Source organism: Vollenhovia emeryi, unplaced genomic scaffold (genome assembly GCF_000949405.1).
Source record: "Vollenhovia emeryi isolate VEMERY1.0 unplaced genomic scaffold, V.emery_V1.0 DF939242.1, whole genome shotgun sequence".
Classification (NCBI taxonomy): domain Eukaryota; kingdom Metazoa; phylum Arthropoda; class Insecta; order Hymenoptera; family Formicidae; genus Vollenhovia; species Vollenhovia emeryi.
The window spans coordinates 153,318-176,527 of record NW_011967124.1 but is presented as its reverse complement, the minus strand read 5'-3'; the positions used below and the strand labels follow the sequence as shown (position 1 = coordinate 176,527).

At 38.7% G+C, this 23,210-nt stretch overlaps 4 protein-coding genes across 7 annotated transcripts; 3 read left to right on the top strand and 1 right to left on the bottom strand.

The window, feature by feature from the left end:
* The first annotated feature begins 163 nt into the window (after window positions 1-163).
* Window positions 164-6,238, top strand: LOC105560079 (protein FAM122A). The gene is made up of 5 exons (XM_012008848.1): window positions 164-1,048; window positions 3,109-3,172; window positions 3,445-3,833; window positions 3,962-4,105; window positions 4,189-6,238. Exons 1-5 carry the CDS (start codon window positions 939-941, stop codon window positions 4,415-4,417), a joined length of 936 nt encoding a protein of 311 aa, XP_011864238.1. The 5' UTR covers window positions 164-938; the 3' UTR covers window positions 4,418-6,238.
* A 476-nt stretch (window positions 6,239-6,714) lies between these two features.
* Window positions 6,715-12,419, top strand: LOC105560076 (differentially expressed in FDCP 8 homolog). Of its 4 annotated transcripts, XR_001008796.1 has the most exons (9): window positions 6,715-7,507; window positions 7,964-8,176; window positions 8,235-8,526; window positions 8,593-8,763; window positions 8,933-8,986; window positions 9,276-9,517; window positions 9,918-10,153; window positions 10,539-11,603; window positions 12,336-12,413. XR_001008796.1 is itself a non-coding variant. In XM_012008844.1 (8 exons), the coding sequence occupies exons 2-8, from the start codon at window positions 7,967-7,969 to the stop codon at window positions 10,762-10,764; spliced, it is 1,431 nt and encodes a 476-aa protein (XP_011864234.1). In that variant the 5' UTR covers window positions 6,715-7,507; window positions 7,964-7,966; the 3' UTR covers window positions 10,765-12,419. The 4 variants fall into 4 exon arrangements, 3 of the variants coding, with proteins under 3 accessions (XP_011864234.1, XP_011864235.1, XP_011864236.1); XM_012008844.1 differs by having other exon boundaries at window positions 10,539-12,419; XM_012008845.1 differs by lacking the exons at window positions 8,933-8,986; window positions 12,336-12,413 and having other exon boundaries at window positions 9,264-9,517; window positions 10,539-11,293.
* LOC105560078 (phospholipase A2-like) lies at window positions 12,338-16,138 on the top strand. Its single transcript, XM_012008847.1, has 5 exons — window positions 12,338-12,414; window positions 12,746-13,030; window positions 15,037-15,196; window positions 15,276-15,416; window positions 15,633-16,138. Exons 2-5 carry the CDS (start codon window positions 12,757-12,759, stop codon window positions 15,739-15,741), a joined length of 684 nt encoding a protein of 227 aa, XP_011864237.1. The 5' UTR covers window positions 12,338-12,414; window positions 12,746-12,756; the 3' UTR covers window positions 15,742-16,138.
* Window positions 16,139-16,183: 45 nt separating this feature from the next.
* Window positions 16,184-23,194, bottom strand: LOC105560073 (dihydropyrimidine dehydrogenase [NADP(+)]). Its single transcript, XM_012008835.1, has 16 exons — window positions 22,957-23,194; window positions 22,434-22,544; window positions 21,710-22,042; window positions 21,103-21,411; window positions 20,649-20,975; window positions 20,259-20,469; window positions 19,789-19,973; window positions 19,266-19,481; window positions 19,020-19,184; window positions 18,573-18,725; window positions 18,370-18,490; window positions 17,517-17,779; window positions 17,116-17,292; window positions 16,825-17,049; window positions 16,579-16,736; window positions 16,184-16,481 (listed from the first exon to the last, which is right to left on the bottom strand). The coding sequence occupies exons 1-16, from the start codon at window positions 23,002-23,004 to the stop codon at window positions 16,409-16,411; spliced, it is 3,075 nt and encodes a 1,024-aa protein (XP_011864225.1). The 5' UTR covers window positions 23,005-23,194; the 3' UTR covers window positions 16,184-16,408.
* Window positions 23,195-23,210: the final 16 nt, after the last annotated feature.

The window sequence follows — 23,210 nt, the reverse complement described above, 5'->3', positions numbered from 1 at the left end:
GCGAACTTGCCGCAACGATATCTCTCGCGGATCGCGGCATTCGCGATGACATTTTGCGAGTGCAATCGCGGCAATTTTGCGAACCGCGTCGCGGCGGGGATGTAAACGCAAGGTATTCCCCAGCAGTCTGACGGTAATGTGCTTGTAAAACGTGAGCGGGAAAACCGCAAAAGATTCGTCCGCGCGTCTACGAGTCCCTAAACTAGGCTTGCGTTCCGAAGCGTTTTCTCCAAGGGATGTAAAAAGTTTTTTCCCCGGAGATTTTGGAACGTGAGCAGATTCGCGCCGTTGGAAACGCGCCCAACAGCTTGGCAATGTCCAGTTTTCCACCAGTATAGATCGGCTTCGATCCTCGATTTACCTACCGTGTTACTCTACCTCTTTCCAATTGTTAGAACTGAAAAGAAACCGGTGGAAAAGGATCCGCGAAACGACTGTTGCTCGCGTGTGTGTGCTCCGCAAGCCTCGTCGCGCTCTGCGCACGGGAACGAAAGGCAAGAGTGGTCGATAACGTCGCATCGTCGCACGCGCCTTGCACAAACACAACAGCGTCCAGCCTATGATATCGACGGCAGAGCATTGGCAGCAGCAGCAGCAGCAGCAGCATCATCATCCGCAAGACTCGTAGACTCGCTTCAGCCCTCGTTCGCGGCCTGGTTCCTGTCGTCCCGAGCGCTCGCTCGTCTCCAGGGGGTGGACGACGCGTTAACCGCCTCGAGAAGGGCTCGTCGGCCTCCCAGAAGCCAGCCGCGCGCGCGGGTGAGGCGGGACACCCCGATGCTCGCGTCCGCCGCGGCAGCCGACGGAGACGACGTACGTGCCCGGGATCGCGAGCCCCGCGCGACCAACGTTCCGGGAACGTCGAGGGCCGACGACGACGACGGGGACGGCGTCTCCTATGTGCCATCTTCGCGTGGACGCCGCACGATCACGCAATCATGGACGTTGACTGCCCTCTCGTTAGCCTGAAGCGATCCAGCAGCGCGCCGATGATTAACGAGATCAGCGCGACCATGTCCATCACCACGCCGTCGACATCGTCGTCGAGGTACGTTTCCTCCCTGCTCGTCGCTCCAATTGCTCCAGCGCAAGGATGTTTAAGTCGATTGTCTGTAGCGAGGTCTGCCGTAGTTGCGGTCTCGGATGATTTTTATCACCGAGCTAGTCGCTTGCGGTTCCTGGAAGCGGATAATTCGACCACTGCCCGCTCCGACTGCTGGCGATCTTGCACAAGTAGCAGCGTTGCATGGAGCGTTGAATGCACTGAGAGATCAAGCCTTTTTTACATGTTTAATAGCGTATTCGGTTGCTTGCGCTAGTGCGCACTGAGCTAAAGCTTCTTTACAGTCGATTCCTATACTTGGGGATTCGCTAAATACTCTTTCAACGTATATTTCAGACAAAGTTAAATATAAGAATTTACTACACTGAAGAAAAGTGTCTAGTGCACTCGGCGCACACTAGTGCAAGCAACCAAATTCGCTCCAAGTCTAGTATCGTCAACTGCCACGCTTATTAATATACAGGGTGTACCTAAACTGGCGGTAAATATTTTAATGACAAGTACTTTGTAACATTTATAGTTTCCAAATGGGAACAGTTTAAACATCTCGAATAGCAAAGCTAGAATTTCGCGCGCTCAGGGATGAAATTGGTAAATCTGCGCGATGAAATTTGTCGATAAAATCATTTTTGTTCCACCTTGAGATTGACTTTGTCGATAACATAGCATACTATACCGGAGATTTACCAATTTAATCAAATAGATATGCTGATGACAGTTGACAAATCAATATCGATTTGAACTATTGGAAAAAAAACATTTTAAACTATTTTTAAAATTCATTGCAAATAAACAGAAATAGTTTCTTAATAAAAGTCTTGCATACATTTTTACACTAATTTCATTAATGTCAAAGACGTGTGGTTCAAGAAAGCACCTTTATCACTGGCCATTTTGCCATCCCCGAGCGCGCGAAATTCTAGCTTTGCTATTCGAGATGTTTAAACTGTTCCCCATTTGAAAACTATTATAGCCTCGACTTTTTCGTATTAGAATTTTCGTCTCAAAATGTTACAAAGTACTTGTCATTAAAATATTTATCGCCAGTTTAGGTACACCCTGTATAATAAGGGAATACGGCTCTGAAGAATAAAAATCAATGAGTAAAAGGGGCTAAGAGCCTTGACTAGGTGTTAGTGTCAGAAAGGTAAAAATTTAGTTTATTAAAACATAAGAATTGCAGACGTTTCGGTCTTTCTTTAGACCATCCTTAGTGTATATAAATAGAAAAGAAAAAGCGTAAAAGAAAATAATTTAAATGTAAAAGTCAATGGTGAGAGGTCATTGATTAGTCGACATTTACCAGCTTGATAACTCCAAAACTTATATCTCGACAAAACGATGACCTCTCGATTGGCAGTCGTAATAAATCTGAATGTTGCGAGCGAATTTTAACCATTGACTTTTACATTTAAATTCTTTTCTTTTCTATTTATACACTGAGGATGGTCTAAAGAAAGACCGAAACGTCTGTAATTCTTATGTTTTAATTAACTAAATTTTTACCTTTTTGACACAAACACCTAGTCAAGGCTCTTAGCCCCTTTTACTCATTGATTGTTATTAATATACATATATAAGCATGATCCATAAATAAATATTTCAAATGGAATATTTCACTGGAAGCTTCAATTGAATTTTATAGAAATTAGAAGCTATTCTGTAAGAAAGCAAGAATACATAATCAATGTTCCTAATGTTACTTTGAGAACTTTGAAAAGTACAAGAGAATTTACACTATTGAAATGAGGAATCGTTGAGAATAATTTGTCTTAAATTAGGGTCGCGTTGAAAGATACAATTCTGTTAGCTAACTGATAAGTTCAACTTTAGAAATAAGTTTAATGAGTTTTCTGAATTACATCGCGGATACACACTTTGTGTAATATTTGTGGTAAATTAATCAAGATTTGACTTGTGAGATTGCTTTCAAAGTTGAAAGATTTCTTGAATCTTTGATAATAAGTTTATTAAAATGATTTCTAATAATTTGCAGTTATGCAAACTGAACTGTCTCTAAACATTTCTTATTTTGCCATTTGCAGGGATGCTGTGTCTACCTTTAATATATTTGCTAATTCAACTCGCCTACGACGCTTTAGTACCAGTGTAAGATTACATTACCTTCACTCTCTTACTTTTCATTATTTATGACTTCATTAATTAATTATTATGTAAGCTTCCTTTATTACTCTAGTAGCAAAGTCCAAAAGGGAGCTGTTTCTCATATATATATTTTTTTTGGTGTCTTAATAATTAAAAGTGAAATCTAATAATTGATTAGAAAAAAAATGTGATGAGTAATATTTTATTTCGCAATGTTCTCTGTTACCGAATGATTCAACGATGCTACCGTTTCATCCCATCTCTTTGACTTTTAGAGCCCTGGTAATGTTCCTAGATTGACGCCACGCGTAAGTCAGTTAAGACAGGAGGAATGCGTGGACGTCGCCGGCCGGGAAGCGGCACACGAGAAGGAGATTCATAGTGCCATGCAGATATCGCAATCATGGGAGGACCTCACCTTGGAGGCGGAAGGATTGTCGTTTAAGGACTCGGAGTCGCCCACGCAGCAGCTTAACAAAATGGACCGGCCGAAGAGGCCGTTGGATCCCCTAAGTTTGAATCTGTCTATCACCGGCTCACCGCTGTGTTCTTCACCTTCCCCTACGAGATCCGGATTTAATCAAAGACAGTGTTACTCTCCTGGTATTCACATCTGGAAGAATAATCTGTCTCCTAGTCCTACGAGAAAGGCGTTTGCCACTAGGTAAAACTTATCTCCTAAAGTATCGCTGAAAAATTGTGTAAAGGTCCAAGTAAAGAAAAACAGATTAGCTATTGTAATTTGTTTTTCCCTGCTTATTATTCTTTGCTAATGTATCTCATGGAATACAGGCGCAGTTTGAGTCCTATCGCGATAAGGCCAAGTTGTTTGGGGCCAGTCAAAAGAAAATTCGAACTAGACGAGGCTGGAATGGATCACAACTTGCAACCGCCAGCGAAACGCACCTCTGGTTTATTGACGTCGGTTGTATCCAGGTTGTGTATACTCTTTCTAACAATCCTCATAATTGTATCGTTTTACAGTATAATATCTTTAACTCGGTGACTCTTCTCCGCAGATTGGATGCACTGTCCAGCCCGCTTCCAGGAACTATCAGCTCTGTGGGCACCCCCGAGTCGTTATCGAGCGCGGACTCGCCTAGTTTCTCCTTCCGACCGGTGGACAGTCCGTCGCCGGTTCGCGTAGGTCCGAGTAGTGACAGCGATTCCCTATCGGACGCGAGCAATCAAAGCAAATCGATGGATCAAGTCCGTGCCGAGCAGATCAGCCAGGACAATCACAGATGAACATGAAAGATTGCCGGACACGCGAGAGACTGGAGATTCGACGCGTCATCACATTGATTCTTCTCGGCGTATCGACGTAAGGGAGGAGGTACTTGCGTCTCGCACCGAATTGAAAAGTCGCGCGAGCGTGTCTTTCTCGTCGGTCTCGTTCGTCGAACAAAGGACACAGTTGTGCGACACGAATCGCTTGAAACTTTAGTGCAAGTGCGAACATTAAGTTTAGAAGAGAGGTATCTTCTACATGTGAGTCTCTAATACTTTTTCGATGTACGAGTAAGCGTAGCGCCAACAGTGTTCTCTCCCCCTAATTAATCACACATATCGGCGGAAGACGCTTTACACGCCTTCGTATCGTTCCGTTAGATTTATTCCGGAATCAAGTATTTGTGCCCTCCGACTGGAATGATTTCTTCTTCGTTTTTCCCTCTTTAAGTAGCTATATACAAGGATTCTGTATGTATCGATTAATGTGTACACGATAATGCCCCCTTTCCCGCTCTATTCGACGACCCTTGTTATCTATTTTTAATGTTTGATGAGTGATGTTTTGGGCATTGGATAATAATCTCTATCCAGTGACTTTTATCGTGCGTAATTTATAATTGAAATTATTTGTTGTATAGACGATCAAGGTTGCGTCCCGCGTTTAATCACGTCGGTTTCGTAGTGCTGTACAGACTCGATTTAATACCAATGTCTTTAATCTCTTTTCTATTATTATATTATTTCCATAGCCGATATACCGATGGGACTCCAAGTTTCGTCTCGATGAGTTAAGCTCTGCGTTGACGCAATTTAAAGACTCGTATTCTTAGCGTAACAGTCAGCGTTAATAAATGCTAGCGAAAGATTCTCAAGTTTTCTCTTAGAAAAATATATTCGAGTTGACGATGATAACGCCGGTAGCGCTGTATCTGAAAAGTGGAGTAGAAATACTCCAACATGCTTCTGAGTCATTTTTAGGGAAACGAGAATATGTCGCATATATCCTCACACTCGAAGGTCTCTCTGCTCGTCTGCGCGAGGAAAAACCCGCAAATATTCTTCTTCCCAGCTTTCGACGCTGTCAGGTTGCCAGGAAACGTATTTATGGTCGGATGAAACTCGAGTACCAGCGTGTATCGAGCATTAGTAATGTATGTACATATACGCAAGAATGCCGCTATAATTCACGAGATAACGATCTTGTCCTACGTATAAATAATAATATATAGATACGCGTTCTAGATTTTTCCGAATAATATCGCGCAACTGGCTCCACTTCTCTCTCTGACGCTTTGTTCGCGAATAACGACGCCACGTAGACTCCGCCGCTGAATCTTCCCTTTACTTAAACCAAAGCATAAGTATTAAGTTGAAGCTCATATTACATTTAATAACTATCATTGTCCTTTTCTTCTGCTTTCGTTTCCGTCGGCTTGCGCCGAAATCGCTCGGGCTCGCCCTTGTGTTTCCTGACGGAACGCGTCTCTCTAAAAGCTACGCAACATTTTACCAAGCGTGTGATGATTTTTCGGATGAATGGAGCATTCCGAGCGATCTCGATCGAGCATTACCTGTGAAATATATGTGTTTTGTACGAATATAATATAAATAGTAACGGCACGTATTTACATCTGTATCAAGTGTCAGGTTTCACGAGAGGAGAGAGAGAGAGAGAGAGAGAGAGTGTGTGTGTGACTCGATCGATGATGCTACGAGAATCTGATTGTGCCAGAAAATACTAGTAATATGCGCAGAAAGGATTGTTTAGATCTTGTATGCGTTTTAGCGTGTATCTTCCGAACTTCCGCTCCCGCCTGTTAATAAATTGATGATAGATGATGGTCATATTTCATTTGGCGCGGCGTGCCGGGTCGAGGGTCTTCATTTAACGTCCACGCGAGGAACACGTTGGTAGATGAAAACGATGCAAATCGTTCCAGTCGACTCGCGAGGTTCTCAGCACCGTTTCTAGCTATCACGATACGCGGATAGATCGTTGCGTAGGCTGCGTATTTTTTTATCGGAGGCAAATCGACGATCCGTAATTATGTGAGCTACTGTCCCTCGTCTATACCGAACATTCTTCGTAGATTCTAGCGCGGCCGTAGCAATTCTCTAAAGAGTGAATCTTTCCGAAACGCGCTTCCTACGTCCAAGACTGAAACCGAATCATACTAGGCGTGTATTTAAAAGAAAAACAAAAAGAAAACGTTTCTTCTCTCCCCCGTATTTCGAATTGTACTTCCTTAGTAGCACAGTGCATTGGTCCAATGGTGGTATAGTAGAAATGCATTGGCCGATATTGTCCAACGTAAAGCCAATATTGGCCATGGAATCAATGTAATTGCACGATAATAATTGTATTATATATTTATATTGGCAGTGTATTGGTCAATATTTACCAATGTAATGAGAATATTGGTCTAATATTGATACAATATTGGGAATACTAGATTTACATTACTTGCCAATATCGCGCCGATATATTGTGCTACTAGGCTTTTGGAGATTAGGCCTCTTCTCGCCGACATTTTTGCAAGAGGAATGAAATTCATATCAGCGGCGATACATTGGCAGATTCTAAAAAGAAACAAGCTAGGTATCTGTACCATCCGCGTGGCGAGACAGCAACGCTCGTCACGCTGTAAAGAAAAATCCTATGTAAGATCTCTCGCTGTGCGTTTTTGTAAGGAAACTGATTTTGTAGAAAAAGAGAGAGGACGAATTTGTTGAAAAATAAAACTCGATTCGTCAGAATTCTGCGAGCTAACGAGTAAAAGGCCCCACCGATTCTAGCCAGATTGACCGAGTCGCTTTTATTGTTGCAGGAACAGTGCCGCGCGAACGACTGTTCTGGACAAAATGTATACGCGCGCGCGATCTGTCAAACTCCGCGCACGCATCAGCTGATTTCAGAACGCATCCCGCGAGGCTGCGGTGAGACGCGCATAACCTAGAGACCGCCCGTTGAAATGAGAAGAGGGCCCTTGCTCGTCCGTCGCTCTATTTATCGCTCAATTTTGCGCGTAATGAACAACGCCAATTAATACGAGTGTCGTACAGGTTGGCTTATGCGGTTTCGTCCCAAGAGCGCGGGCAAAGGTGGTACGTAGCGCCTCTTCAGCTTCCCTTGCTTCGCGTCGTTTTTTTCCTCGCAAAGCCGAGCAGAGACATTTTCTCCGCGCTTTCAACTCCGACTTGGTTCCCGAAGAGCGCCCGGGCCCCTTTGAGGCGATACCTGAAATTGTATACACACGGCACGTGTCTTCCTCTCAAAATGACCTTGTGCCATAGCACATGATTGGCCAAATGTGGAAATTCATTGAATAAAATTTCTTGCGAAAGCAGCCTCCCTTCTCGCAGGGGGGCTTCGACTGGAAACTCGAAACTTTGGTTCAAGGGGTAGAGGGCGAGTTAAATTTATCGCGGCGCGCTTATCGCGACGAAATAAAACATTCGCGATAGCTCGCGGGGGGGAAGCTTTATTTTCGTTTCAAGGAAATGTGACACACATCATTATCTGCTCCCTCCTGATATATATGTGTTGTATGTTTTGTGCAGAAGATGGTAGATATAAAGAGCAATCCTCCCGTCGTCGGGGAGAACGACTCGCATTACGAGTCGAGGATACGAGCAAACAGTTCCGGCACGGGCACGTCGACGCCGTCGTCCTCCTCGGACTACATGACGGGAGAGGCAGATGACAGCTCCGACAGCAAGGCGACTATACCGTTCAGCTTGAGATCGGTGGAGACCATGCTCTCATTGTCCAAGGTATAACATTACTTTCGTTACCTTCCTCTCCTACCAGATATCTCACTGCTTTATCTAGGACGCCTCTCAGGAGGATCTTCAAGAGATGGTGCGCAAGTGCAAGGTGATGGTGTTGGAGAGCGCCGAGTGCTCGGACGAGCGCAAGTGGCTCGTCCGGCGGCTGATCGAGTTGCGTTTGCGCGTGCAGGAGCTGCGCGAGACCTCGGACGAGAATCTCTTCGAGACGCGCGTTATCCTCGGCCACCACTTTGTGCCGCAGAAGTACTGCTACACCACGTCCAGCCCGGTTTATTGCGACCACTGCAGCGGCGCGATCTGGATGATGCTGCAGTCGTGGTACATGTGCAACGGTAAACGTTAAACGATCCCTCGGATCAGCGCGATTAGCCGCTACATGCTATCCCTCGTTTCTTCAGATTGCAAGTTCAGTTGCCACTGGAAGTGTCTGAACAATGTGTGCCGCGTGTGCGTGCACGTGGTCGCCAGCGAAGCCGGCGGATACACGCACACTAAGGACATCTGCCCGGAGAGAGGCCTCTCGAAGCAGGGCTACCGCTGCGCGGAGTGTAAAGTGCGAATAACATTCAGTAAGTGTTGAGACAGATTAGATTAAAAGATGTTTATTAATTATGAATAGAATAGATTAAGTCCGACTCGCTCGTCACGCTCGCTTTACGGCCGGTTCATTATTCCGTTCTTCGATAACCGCCTACTAAAATATTCCACGAGATAATGGCAATGTTGTCCTCCCACAAGCTTTCTCGAAAGGATTATCTCTATCTTGCTTCGGCAGTTCCTTTAAGAGTACAGGTATTTAGCATGTAATATATTAATAACAATGAAGTAACACATTGTTATCTTAATAGAAACTCGGTACATCTTCATTTCTACTTATTATTTTGACTTTCTCACGTGTAACTGCACTAGGATATTTTGGAATATCTTGTGGAGATTCTTTGCGTCTTCACAAACAACTTTGAGTATGGAATTATGAAGATCACTCCACTAGATTGACGATATCTCGCACAAATATATCTCTGTTAAGTCACGATATTTATAATTATATACAATTTGATAATCAAGATAGTAACGCTTCTAGAATCGGCGTGGGTAGAGCCTCGACTCTGCGACTACAGCGGTCTCTATTACTGTCAGAGATGCCATTGGAACACAGCCATGGTCATTCCCGCGAGAGTGATCAGAAATTGGGACATGGAGCCGCGTCTGGTGTCCCGCGCCGCAGCGCAGCTTCTGATGCTCCTGGAGGATCGTTCCGTATTGCCGCTGGAAGAATTAAATCCAAAACTCTTTACCCTGGTCCCGGATTTATCGCTTGTAAAAGTGAGTCTCGATTGAGACAGATGTTTAAGAATCGCTAGATGCATTTAGATTCAGGGTTACGTTTCAAAATCTTCTTCTCCGAGGAATATTTTACTCGATGGTCATTTCGAAACCATTTCGAACGTTTCTCATCTGTTTCTCGAGTAACATTTTTCTTCCTTGGAGAAAATCTTTTGGAACGTAACCCTGAATCTAAATGATCATTTCTAAACTCATTTAAAAAAATGTTGCAACCATCACTGCACATTGTAAATGAAACATCTTTTGAAAATGAAATTTTAAGAGATCTCAATTACATTTATTTACTGCAAGTGTGAATTAGCTTCTTCTTTGTTCAATGTTGCAACTTTAATAATCGCATTTAATTAATTAATCGAGATGCATAATTATTAAATTTCAGCGAATGCGAGGGGAAATGCAGATGATGAAGAGGTACTTGGTTCTGTGCGTGGAAGCTTGCACTCAAGGATTACCGTGGAAGATTGGATTGCGCACACACATGATCGAGAATTCAGGTAACTATTCCGTCAAAGATCTCATCGATCTTCAGAGCGGCATCCTCCTGGACGAGCTTCGTGCCGCGTACGATACGATGCACGCGCACATTACGCAGCAGTGCGAGCTCTGCAAGGCAAGGTAAATATATAAATGGAGAAAGGATTCGCTCGTTCTCTCTCAATATTCTTAAAGAACTCGCTTCTTATGCCGAATTCATATGTCAAGGTTTTATTCATTAGCAACGTGTTGAAATTTAATACGTATAGAATAGTATGTGTAGAATTTCTTATACATTTTAAATGATGCAATGCGCGGGTATCTCAAGACTTTCAATAATTCCAATTAGAGTTGGGACAACTGTATATATTTCCAACTTCTATACAATCTTTACGTTAAAGTTTTTATACGATATATTTATTAATCTTGGATAATTTTAATTTTAACTGTAATTACTGTCTACGCTTTTTGTCGACATCACAGAGGATATTTATCTTTGCTAAGAAATAAAATGTGCATTTCTCAGAGGACACCTATGCGAGATATGCAGCAACGATGAAGTAATTTATCCATGGGATGCAAGCTCGGTTATCTGTCAGCAATGCTCGGCAGTGCATCATCGTGTTTGTTGGGCGAAGCGCAATCATTGTTGTCCACGGTGCGCACGTTTGCAAAAACGTCGCGCTCTACAGGGACAAATGATGCATGATGGGGAAGACTGTGATACGGATGATACTGCAAAGGACTCCTGAACGAAAGCGCGAAAATTGCAAAGGGCGAGTACGCGGTAAAATATTCGTACAATCGTGTAACAATTTATACTTTGTACCTGTTATTTTTTTAAGCGAATCTAATCGATAGCAGGTTGTAATTTTTATATATTACCATATTTGTTAAAGGTTGTATAGCGGTTTTTCAATTACAAATTTATAATTGTATCGTGTGATTTTTGTAATGCACGGTCTAATCGGTAACATGAAGTCACCTTATGCATACACAGCCATATTTTTTAAATAATTGTGTAAACTTGTCTCGCAATGCGCAGAGTATCACAGTCGTGAATGTAGTGAGGGCAAACGAAATACTCATTCATTAAACGCTGCGGGTTAATTGCAATATTGCACTTTTATGTTTTAGAAGAATGTTTATTAGCAATACATTGTCTGTCACATTCTACAAGTATGTAATGCATTTTAATCTATATGGAAATCATAACGAACTGGATAAACTGAAAAGAGGAGGCAAGCAAATATGATCTACGCCAAATTTGTCGCTTGTCAATGCACATTACCAGTTATTTACCCGTATTTTTACCACACATTATTCGATGAATGTCAATTGCGAATTTTTATCTACTGTCTACATAGATAATGTTGCGTGATATATGTTTCTAGCAGAATTCTCCTTGGGGCCCACACTTGTTACATTTGTTTATCGCAAATGTTTAATGATAAATTTAATACCGTTCAGTTTGTCATTGGGCTATTCGATCTGCTTCCGCCTGCGCCCTGGTAGAATTAAGTATCGGCGGTATTTAAGCGAAGAGTCAAGTTATCGGGACCAGTTTGCGTCACCAGTTGGTTGTAGTCAGGTAAGCACATTGCATCGTGACACTTTTCACAGAACAGCGAGTAAACGTGTCCTCGAAAAGGATGTTTTGAAACTTGCTAATTTATTAATTTAGTATTTGTATCGACTTGAATAAATCTCATCACGTTATTTTTTTAATTGTTAGATTTTGAAAAAGAAAGTATAATAACGTTTTTCAAACATTTGTTATAGCTTTATTCCAAACTAGAATATGTACACGTACAATCCCCAATGTTCCAAACGCAAAATACAGTTTTATAGTTGTATTTGATAATAATATATTATCTTTTTACGGCTAGGCGGAATCTTTAGTGCCTAATAACATTTGTTTTTTGCATTCAACTGAGCAAACTGCGCACCGATAACTTTTGGTCTTAAAACACAGTCTGAATTGAAGTCGAAATAATACATAATTAAATTGATAATTAATTGAATAATGATATTCAATAAGTATCCTTCAGAAAAGGATCATTAGAATTTATTGCGAAAAATATTATCCCAGCCAAGACATTTTGTATTATTTGAGGCCGATATATACGCTGTATTACTTTTTGTAATTATCTGCTGTTCTCAATTTATGATAATTAAAATATCAGTGTGCTACGACAAACAAGTTTAACAACAATAACCATTTTTTATAAACTTATTTAAATATCAAACGTTATTGTAATTGTAATAATTAACTAGATGCTTGTATTATGAAAGAAATATGTATTATTTTTTCGCTTCTCAGGAAAGGTAGATCTGTATTAAGCAATAATACATCAAATACTAACGAAAGACAGACAATAGAAAATAAACTCGACATACAGGTAAATTGTTAAAGCATGTTACAATTAATTCACACCTTAATGACACTTACACCTTCAAGATCTTTTCAAGAATTGAAAATATTTTATAAACATTAGTGTAAAACTTTTTCTCAAATATTTTGATGTCAAAGAACATTTTTATTCACAATTATGGGCAACGACCTATCATCTTTGTCTTTATATCTAGAAATCAAGACCATGGGCAGCTAAGTTTATTTCATTTTTTAATTCATCTTCTCCATCTCGATTTTTTATCCATAATTAGAGTATGTATATGTATTTCATTTGTTAAAAGGGTCCTCTCCCACTGTCCCACCGTCATTTCCTCCAGGTGAATAAACGATGTCACGTGTACTCGTTTGCCTCTCTGTGCTCTTCATCCTCAGCATCGCCGCTCAATTTGGCGATTGCGAAGACAATGTCACCCAGCAACCCAACATCGAATGTGATGATAAAAATATTACACTTGGTGGCGATAAAACTCGTATATCGTCTTTGGAAAAGTTACTGATACCCATGTTGAAAGACTCCGGAAAGAATAATTCGAAAATTGAAGATACAGGATTCGGCAAAATTCTACAAAAATTTAAACGTTACGTTCGCTTCATCTTACCAGGTAATTCAATCATTAATAATTGAGGAATTTACATACTATAAGTAGCAAAAATGAATCTCTTAGAAAAATGTTTCTCTTTACTTAAAAATAGACATTAAAAGTATTTAAGTAGAAAGATAGTTTTATTTGATGTTTTTTTACAGAAAAATATGTACAGAATATTTTAAATATTTCGATATTGCAGGACTTGCCTTTGTACTTTTTGTTAAATTTTTGAAAATTAATATTTTAATACTGCATACTCTTATATTTTTAAAAAGATAAGTTAGTTTACGCGAAAGAAAAATTCGAAGTAAGAATAATTTTTTTGCGAAGTTACGGAATCTATATTCAACTTAAAGGATGGACTATTGTTATAAAATAATTTTACACAAGTAGATTCCGCACAATTAATTTTGATGTATCGATCCCTTTTTAATGATTAACACAGAAGCAACATAAAAAATTGAGAATATAATAGAAGATAATATTTTGCAAATATTTGCGAATTACGAAACATCTTTAACTTTAAACCCTGTATTACATTAATTAAATGTAGTTAAGTATGTGTGAACATGTTATCTGGTTGATTAAACGTTTTTGAAGATTGGTGAATTGACGTTAATGGATGATAATATTACCTTGAGTTTGAACGATAAACTACTATTTTCACAAGTGTTTTTTGTCATTTCGCAGAATTGTTATGTTGGGACAAAGGTTTATTGCGGTTGCTATAAAAAATTAATTTTCAACATGTGCAAATGATTGTCAAGTTAAAATTTCATTCATTTAATTCCAAGAGATATAATTATCTATTTAACGACACGTGGAGCAGTAAAATTTACATATACGTTTCGCGGCATTTGTCAGTAATAGCTTATCATTCAATATGATTTATTAAATTAAGAGAATCGTTAATGTTTGAAATTTTTACTACTATTACAAAAATTTAATTAATGTACTCATGTGTAAATTATTTATATATAAGTAATCTATAAATATATAGCTCTCTTGAGACAGGAAAGATAGACGATCGTTTATGTAATTCGCAAATAAACGCCACATGTTTTATCTTAATGGCTTATTTATTTTGTGGAGAAACGAGGAAATATCGAGTAAGAATATACAATGCAAATTTCTGCTGAAAATTGAAAACATTTATAATGTACAAAAGATGGAAATTACAATTAATTAATATTAATTGTACAAAAATATGCTTTCAAGAAACATACTCTCCATCGTTGCAAACATGTAAACAAGAAGGAGTCATCATATCGCAAATTATCAGCTTGTCGGAAAATTCCGCAAGAAACATATCATTGGGTGCAATAATTGACTGTTGATGCGTTCAAGGATCTTTTTACCGTAGGAAGTTTTTCTCACCATCGTGCGCGATATTGCTATAAAGTTAATAGGCAGGTGTGCAGTGTGCTGTGTAAAATTTCCACGAAGCACAAAGTGCTTAAGCTGAATCCAATTGGATGTCTTGAATCTATTGAAGACGGAGACAATCGATATTTTAACGCTATTAATAAATTTCTACCAGTGTCTTGTAATTAATCTCTTTTTGTAGAAAATATACCGTGCGTTTTTGTAATTGCATTAACTTAAATTTTCCATCGCTCTCGCAACTCTAAATCTCGCAATTCCATGTCTCTCAGGAATTACAGTACCATAAGATAAATTACGGAAAGCGAGATTAATTTTTATAATTGTATATATTTCTTTATTGATGATTTATGTTATTTCATTAGCAGCTTTGTTTCATCTACGTACTAGAAATTAATTTCGACAGACTCCTGCGTAATAAAGTGCGCATGTATTCAAGGAGAACAGAAAAGTCAATATAATGTCAATTTGACCTGGTCAAATCTGCGTCATATTTTGGTCAGTGTGACGTTAAATTGACCTTTTTGTTCTTGAGTAGTTGAATACTTGAGAAAAAGAATTAATTATTTTATTGTTCATAATTGGAAGTTTGCGTTGTTGTTTTTCATTTATTCCGCTAATAATTCGAAATGTGTTAGGAACACGCTGGTGCGGCGATGGAGATAAAGCGCGTAACGAGGGCGATCTCGGTTTTTTCGACAGAACAGACTCCTGTTGCAGAGATCACGATAATTGCAAGAACGATATGATGGCCGGCGACACGCAGGTCAATATCGAGAACAACGGTATTTTCACGAGGTAATTGAACGAGCGAGATAATATGAGTATTAATTCTTAGTTTCTTTATTACCAAGTTTATATAATTTTTTGAAAACAGGTCTGCTTGTACTTGCGATTTTGCGTTCTTCAAGTGTCTGGAAAAGGCCGACAGTCCAGTTGCCAACAAGATTGGATTCATGTATTTTAATATACTGCGACAGCAGTGTTTCCAGTGCATATGCCCGATGAAAGATTGCAAGTAAGACACAGTTAAAAACAGATAATTACAATTATTATTTATTTAATTTATTCTTACTTTTATCATTTTCGTGACTATAAAGAAATAAATATATGTTTATACTGCAAAGAGAAGAATCTTGTATGAAATATAATTTACTTTGATTGTTTTTGTATTACATATATTAAAACATAAATAAAAATTCCGGTTAAGTTTAATTGAAACACACAATTTCAGCTTAGAAGACGAGACGGAATGTAAGGACCACTGCACGAAGTACAAGTGGATGGACAGTCCCAACTATTCCAAATCTAGTTTCCCTTGGTTCCCAAATTGGTTGGGTTAACAGTCGCAACAGCCGCACGCGCGCAGATTTACGAGTTTGATGAAACAAAGGAAGATTCAGTTAATTTCAAAGATGTGATCTTAGGTATAAAACTTTCAAGATCTATAAGAATATAATATTTAAAAAAATACTTTCGCAATTCTGCAATTCTTGTAACAATTTCATGACTTTTTTTATTATTTGGCAAAATTTACAATTTTATTTAGGACGCTTGATTTAAAAGAAAAGCAAACAGTGATTAGACTCTTGAAGTAAGATGAGAGAATACTAATTATACATTTTGTAAAGCTCTTATTGTGCACAATGTACTCTAAAACTATATTTTAATACATGCACTGATGCATTGTAATGCAGATGCGATATGCAATGTAAATAAAGCGATGACTTGATGATGTAAGCAGAACTTGGTAACTACAAAGAACTATCCGTATCCTCTATCCTATTTCTTCAATTAAAATGTTTATTAATAACACCGACTACATACTTAGGATAATTATCAATACTATTTAATTATATAATGTTGAGCTATCGTTAATTTCATTACATGTATACCACACACATAATATTTTCTCTTTATGATGATGCTAATAATAATTCGATAATTAATTATTTGTACGCAGAGTGATGATATCGTAATTCTCTTTGGACAAGAACGTGGAGTTGTCGTTCAATAAATATCAATCACATTTTTCGGCGGTACACCTCTTTTAATTACATGTGGAATTGCTTTTGGGACCATACTGAAAATAAATGGAATAATAAGGATAAACCGGAAAGCAGAACTGAAACAGAGGCCCAAGGTAGAATGGATTTAGATATTTTATCTTTGCAACTTACGTGATGCAGTCAATAATCGGACAGACGGATAAGCAAAGTGTACATCCAGTGCAGTCGTCCGTCACTCTCGGGATATGGGTGTCGGGGTCGAAGGCGATCGCCTGATAACCGGAATCCGCACAAGCCATGTAGCACTTACCGCAATTTATACACATGTCCTGAAAAAGGACGGCAAATAAATACGAGGTTGCGTTACGCAATAATAAATAAAATTAATCGAGCTAAATTGAAATTTGTTCAACGTACATCGTCGATTAAGGCGACCACTTGTTTCTTGTTATCCAATTCCTTGTAGTTGCTGATATGAAGTAATGCTTTGCCGATTATGTCATTGACAGTAGGTATCGGCCCGATTGATCTTGGAGCTGGTCGCATCGTCTTGACAACCTCGTCCAAGGGATTCGAGTGCATTTTCAGCTCAGCTATCTTCTGCTCGCGCAACTTTTGATATTCGCCGAAATACGGTACATTCTGCAAAAGCGTCTTTTAATTATCCGTTTACTTTACATTGTCGAGATATTAATTGGTAATTTTTACTTTGCCAAGGGCGTGTTGCAAGGAAACGGGCTTGCCCTTCTGGTGTTTGAACGTTGGTGGACTCTGACCGTCCCAGTCCTTCACCTGCGCTAAGCTCTTTAAATATAGTAATGCCTTCAAGCCGGTCACATAGTCGTCTATCACTGTAAAGTCTTGGTTCTGAATGGCGCTACAGATCTATTAAAAAGTATTTGGTTAGTTTTGTATTTTTGACAACATTATCAATGTAAATCAATATAATTGCTAAACGTGCAGATTTTATTTTTGTTATAAAATCTAATTTTATGCATGGCATTCCATATGTAGAAAATATGAAGTGATAGAAGGATAATGGAGAACCAGAATAAAGAGAGGAAATGATTAGAAGTAACATCACGAGATACGAAAAGATCCGATAATACCTGGACCACTGATGCACCGCAATGCAAGAACTGTAAAGCGACGTCGGCTGAGTCAACACCGCCGGTACCGAGTATTGGAAATCCCGGAAGATGCTTCGAGATCGTCGAGATAGCTTTCAGGGCTTGGGGTCTGGTGGCATTGCCCGACACTCCGCCATACGTTGTGCACTTGCTGAGGCCGACCGCTGGCCATGGAGTCGCATCAGCATGCAATCCCATTAATCCTGATACCGTGTTAATGGCGGTAACGCCATAGGCTCTGCCTGTGTCATAAATAATAATTATTAATTAATTACATAGATATTATATTAAATTCTTTGGCTTGCGAGCTTTTGTAACAATTCAGTGAATTTAAGGATTAAGAAGATGCGTGAAATTTGCTTTGAATATCATAGTATTCTTAATATTTAAATAGACAATTAACATATAATTAAATAAATTAGTAAGGCTCGTATGTGTTAAACACAAATTTCAAAGAATTTAAAGGACTCAGAGCCGTGACAGGATGGTAGTGTCTAAATATCCTATTCTAAATTTATTGCGAAAAAATATCACCTCGGCCAGGGTTTGAGAACCTGGACCTCCCTCTCGCTAGGCGGGCGTCTCAACCAATTCGACCACCGAGGCACATGGCAATACTCATCGCAATAAACAGTCTAATGTTGATTCCCGAGTGCCACCTATCGTGACAGTATTCGAAATCGAGAAATTTAGAATAGAATATTTAGACACTACCATCCTGTCACGGCTCTGAGTCCTTAAAATTCTTTAACATATAATTATTCAACACTGTAATTTCTGTTGTTACTTTGCACATCGTATGCGTCGCTTTAATATAAATAATTTTAATTACCCTCGTAAGCTGCCTTGGCGATGGAAAGGATGTCCGTGATGTTGGGTGTCAGTTTTATGAAAAACGGTATCTTGACGGCATCACGAACCCATCTGGAGATGTTTCTAACAAGTTCAGGGTCCTGAAACAATTTTTATTTTTGTTTTACCCATTTCATACTTGGAGATTTACTAGAAAGAGAGATAAAAAATTAATGAACGAACTTGTCCACAGGCCAGACCCATTCCGGACTCACCCATACCATGCGGGCAGGATAGATTTAATTCCAAGCCATCAGAACCAGCTGCTTCCGCTTTTTTCGCTAGTTCCGTCCAATCAACTTTGTTATATGTGCACATGATACTCGCAATGACGATCTGCAAAAATGTTTGATAAAATGTAACGAATGAAGGGTGCTTTCCAACAAGAGACACAGATTGACATGTAGTGTAACATAGAGAATCATTGTTTAGCAATGGCAAACAACAAAGATAAAACAATTCATTGTGTTATACAGTGTCGCCTGAAAGCACCCACAATGTTGATCGCTAGCAATTTTAATGTGAAATTATTTTAATTTTATTACTCATTATACACATGTTAACTCTATTATATTATTTATTATACACATATTAATTTTATTACATAAGCCAAGCAAAAAGTATATATACCTTTGTCGGGAAATCTCGTTTCAGTTCAGTAATGCTGCCGCACCAATAATCGGCGGTTTTCTCGGATATCAATTCGATGTTCAAAAAGCTTCCCTGTTCGGGTCCATAATGATGACGAGACGTAGTGCCTTTGACGATGCGCGGCGATACATTGGTAACGAGATCCTATGACAAAGTATTGAGAACACGGATTTGGGAATGGAATTATGTCACTTGTGACTTGGCGATTATTTCTTAATAAAATACCTTGTTCAAGGAGAAGGTTTTTGTGATAGCAAAGGCCCAGCCGGCCTTAAAAGCTCGCCGGATCATCGCGCTGGAGGTGCAAGGTGGCGCGGAAGCAAGACCGAATGGATTCTCGAATTTCATTCCGCATACCTCAACACTGAGGTCAACATCATCAACAGCAGTATGAAACTTTGGTAATTGCGGAGTTTCCGGCACCGTCAAACCGTACAATTCCTAAACAATGCAAAAATCAAGATATAACAAGAGAATTGGAATGACAGAAATTATTTTCTTTTGGAAAATATTAATTTAATGAAGCTTTATTTTATGCATTTTATAGATTCATTTGCAAGTAAAAATAAGGACAAATTTGCTTTTATTATATTATTGCATCATTATATTATTAATATACTATTAAATTCATCGAGAAATATATTACTAAAGAAATCCCATGTTTTCTCAAATTATATTCGCAATATTCTGTAAAGAATTGACTTTGTTAGCAATTAATGGAGACATTGTACTAGCTGTACTAACATACCTGTATGTATTTGTGAATGTACCATGCAGCTGTCTTTCCATCATTTACGGATTCCACGGTTGTCTGAGCAACACCCGCAAGGTCGCCCCCGCAGAACACACCTGGCACAGAAGTCATCATTGTCGTCTCGTCCACTTCCGGCAAGTTCCATCTGTTCATTTTAATCGGCGCCATGGCGTGCTTCACTGTTTTTACGGTGCAAATAATTTTTATTCATTTTACTCGCATTGTTTCTCTCTTTTTTAATTTATATACATATATTAATTTAATTTTTTAATCAGAAATTGCTATTTTATAATATATTATTTCCACGAATAAAAGACTCCTTAAATTGAAGAAAATTAAATAGCTAGTTAATCTTTTTATCGTCCGAAAAATTTTACATCGACTATTTCTATTTCTCTACCATTGTTTTTATTTATTTGCATATTAATTTTGTGTATGTTTATTGAAATAAAATTATTACTCACCAGCAGAATCGTACAGTCCTGAACCAAAAGCTGAAATCACAAAGTCTGCTTTCAAAATGACCTTTTGCTCTTCGTCTTCTATCCATTCGCCATTCTCATTCTGTTCGGTCCTGCAAAATTCAATTGCGGCGATCCGCTCATTGCGAAGGATGACTCTTTTCGGCGATTGGAAAGGTATGAATTCGCACTTTTCTTCCTTTGCCAGATCCATCTAAAAACAATCTCAGAATAATCAAATTTTGTCACGTTAATTCTAAATGTCTAAACTTGAAAAAATTGTAAGCTCAATTTTTTTATTTAAAAATCTCTTCTTTCTAATTATTTCCAGATTAGCGAGATTGGAGTTTAAGTAGAAATATGAGATCTGTTGCAAATAAGATGGGTTATTACCTCTTCTGGGACAGCCCGCACGTTGGTGAAGCCTTTTCGGAAAACAACAATGACTCTTCTAGCACCACATCGTAGAGCGGAAGTGGCGCAATCGAAAGCGGTGTCTCCCGCACCGAGAACGATCACGTTGCCCCAAAGAGATGGAAGTTCCTGGTTACTCTTGCAAGCACACATCCCCGGCTTGCTACCTTTCGCAACAACGGGCAGAAAACTCTTTGAGGTGAAAAAGCCCATTTCTAGCGTGAGATGTTCAAAGATCGGCATATTCTTTGGCTCGGGTAATCCAATACCTACAAAAATCGCTTTGTATTCTTTGTCTTGAAGACCCTGAAACATTTTCAAATTTATTCCCAAATTAATCATACCGATTTTTGGTAGATTAGTGTTTTTTATTTAAAAATATAACAAGTATTTCCATATGCAATAAATTACTAAAATTTTCAACTAATTTTACCTGTATTGTTAAATCACTTTTAGACAGCAATCTTCCCAATTCAATCTTCACTCCTAAATCTTTGACGAGATCCACTTCAAAATTAACAACATCGTACGGGAGTCTATATTGCGGTATTTCAGAAGAGCTTAATCCACCGACATACTTTTCTTTTTCGAAAATCGTAATATCATTGTAACCAAGTCGAGCGAGAAATGTTGCACACGATAGAGAAGCCGGTCCACATCCAAGCAGAGCAATTTTCGTGTTTGCATGAGGGACTCTTTGATTAGGTATTCTAGTCTGAGGAATATTCATCTGCTTGAAAATCTGAAGAAGAACGTTTAACATATATAAGCCAAAATATATGTTTATCATTTAATTACTTAAAAATTAAATTACATTGAAATATATCTTACTATTATACAATACTTCAGAAATTAAACAAGTATACTAAGGAAGAGATATTTGGGGAATGTGTACAATATAATTGATTTTAGCTTAGCAATTTTATAAGCACAAAATACACATATATCTATTATTCTTGTTTTATTAAACATTTTATCAATATGAATCTTTGTCAGTATTTTATGTAACAAGTTAAATCTTTTTAATTAATATTTCTTACATCCACAGCAAAGTGCTGAAGCCCACCAATGTTAATAGGTCCTTCCTCAGTCGCATAAAGATTACATCCACCCACACAAAGGTCGCTAGTTGGACAAACCATGCCGCAAGTAAGGCCAAGAGGATTGTCCGACAGGATCGCCTTGGCCGCGCCATAGTAATTCTTATTGGAAATCGAGGTGATGAAGGACTTGATGTCCAGTTGCGTGGGACAGGATTTTTGGCAAGGTGCATCGACACATTTTAAACAACGTGCCGCTTCCCTTAGAGCTCCGCGTTCGCTCAAGGTAGTGTGTTTGATGTCGTCAAAGTTTTTTGTCAGAGAGACGCAACTCTGAGGAAACAAGAAAGAGTAAGATGTAGTTGATTGATATTTATGGAAAGCCTACGCCAATTTCAGGATGTTGTAGGGAAAATCAAAAACATTAAGAATTGTAATGTAAAAATAACGAAAATGTTATGATCAATAAGCAGAATAAGAATTCCCAATTGTGTAATCTATACATTTAAAAGAATGCATAACGAGAATTGCGCTTCAATCTTATCAACGAATTATCGTTTTGCAGGTAAAATATTTCTCCCATTATGTAACATCTGATAATGTGATAATTACTTATTATCAAAATTATATCATAATCAATATTGATGGTATTTCTGCACAAGTATAATATTTAAAAGTTTTAAGAAACATTGGTAAGATGGATATGGATATTTCAGCGACTTACGTTACACTTCTCATGGATGTTTCTTTTCCAATGCTGCTTGTTCTGTTTGGTGTGCGCCGATGGAATGAGATTTGCGTGAATTTTAGTCTTTGGATTGATGTTTAATATATTCTGAAATATATAATTTATTATTAGTCAATCAAGAAAACAAAGATATCGTAGTTGTCATAGTTCTCTCCCTCTCATCGACATAAGATAATAGTTAATAAAAAACTAAAAGATACATAAATTGAAAGGAATTTCTATCTTGGGGGATTCATAAATTGCAATATTTATAAAGTTTTAATAGCACGAATTAACTTAATCAATCAATAGCTTTATTCATTTCAGGTATGCAAACATCTCTCTTTGGGAGATTATTTAAATCGGAAATTACTCGACTAGAGACCTTGTAATCAGAGGCTGGCTCATTCTTCTACGATTGTAGAATCGTTTCTCTCTCACTCGCAGGAATTTGACCAACTCTTATGGTCTCTGATTACAGGCTCTCTACACTCGACATATGCCAAAAATTCGCACTTACTTCGATATCAGGCACATCCTTACTCAACATTGGCGCCAGCGATGCCATTTTTCAGAGCGTGTACTTGATGTATGCAGCGGGTTGGTGATCCAGAAACCGATATAAAATATGAATATAAATGGAAACTGCGAGAGTGGATTGCAAAGTGACAGGTAACTGAAGCAACTCGCCTCGAGTTTACCTATCGGACAGAGAATGGGATCCCGGAGGTTACGACGATTTACTTCGACATTTGCGCCGCAACTGAGCTTGGA

What these genes read in the sequence shown, in the direction of transcription:
- LOC105560079 (XM_012008848.1), top strand. Translation starts at nt 939, where the DNA reads ATGGACGTTGACTGCCCTCTCGTTAGCCTGAAGCGATCCAGCAGCGCG. An exon ending in AGAAAGGCGTTTGCCACTAG is followed by an intron (nt 3,834 to 3,961) that starts GTAAAACTTATC and finishes CATGGAATACAG; the next exon opens with GCGCAGTTTGAGTCCTATCG. An exon ending in TTGACGTCGGTTGTATCCAG is followed by an intron (nt 4,106 to 4,188) that starts GTTGTGTATACT and finishes TCTTCTCCGCAG; the next exon opens with ATTGGATGCACTGTCCAGCC.
- LOC105560076 (XM_012008844.1), top strand. Translation starts at nt 7,967, where the DNA reads ATGGTAGATATAAAGAGCAATCCTCCCGTCGTCGGGGAGAACGACTCG. An exon ending in CCATGCTCTCATTGTCCAAG is followed by an intron (nt 8,177 to 8,234) that starts GTATAACATTAC and finishes TGCTTTATCTAG; the next exon opens with GACGCCTCTCAGGAGGATCT. An exon ending in GTCGTGGTACATGTGCAACG is followed by an intron (nt 8,527 to 8,592) that starts GTAAACGTTAAA and finishes TCGTTTCTTCAG; the next exon opens with ATTGCAAGTTCAGTTGCCAC.
- LOC105560078 (XM_012008847.1), top strand. Translation starts at nt 12,757, where the DNA reads ATGTCACGTGTACTCGTTTGCCTCTCTGTGCTCTTCATCCTCAGCATC. An exon ending in CGTTCGCTTCATCTTACCAG is followed by an intron (nt 13,031 to 15,036) that starts GTAATTCAATCA and finishes GAAATGTGTTAG; the next exon opens with GAACACGCTGGTGCGGCGAT. An exon ending in AACAACGGTATTTTCACGAG is followed by an intron (nt 15,197 to 15,275) that starts GTAATTGAACGA and finishes TTTTGAAAACAG; the next exon opens with GTCTGCTTGTACTTGCGATT.
- LOC105560073 (XM_012008835.1), bottom strand. Translation starts at nt 23,004, where the DNA reads ATGGCATCGCTGGCGCCAATGTTGAGTAAGGATGTGCCTGATATCGAA. An exon ending in AGGATGTGCCTGATATCGAA is followed by an intron (nt 22,545 to 22,956) that starts GTAAGTGCGAAT and finishes TATATATTTCAG; the next exon opens with AATATATTAAACATCAATCC. An exon ending in TGCAACACGCCCTTGGCAAA is followed by an intron (nt 17,050 to 17,115) that starts GTAAAAATTACC and finishes ACGCTTTTGCAG; the next exon opens with AATGTACCGTATTTCGGCGA.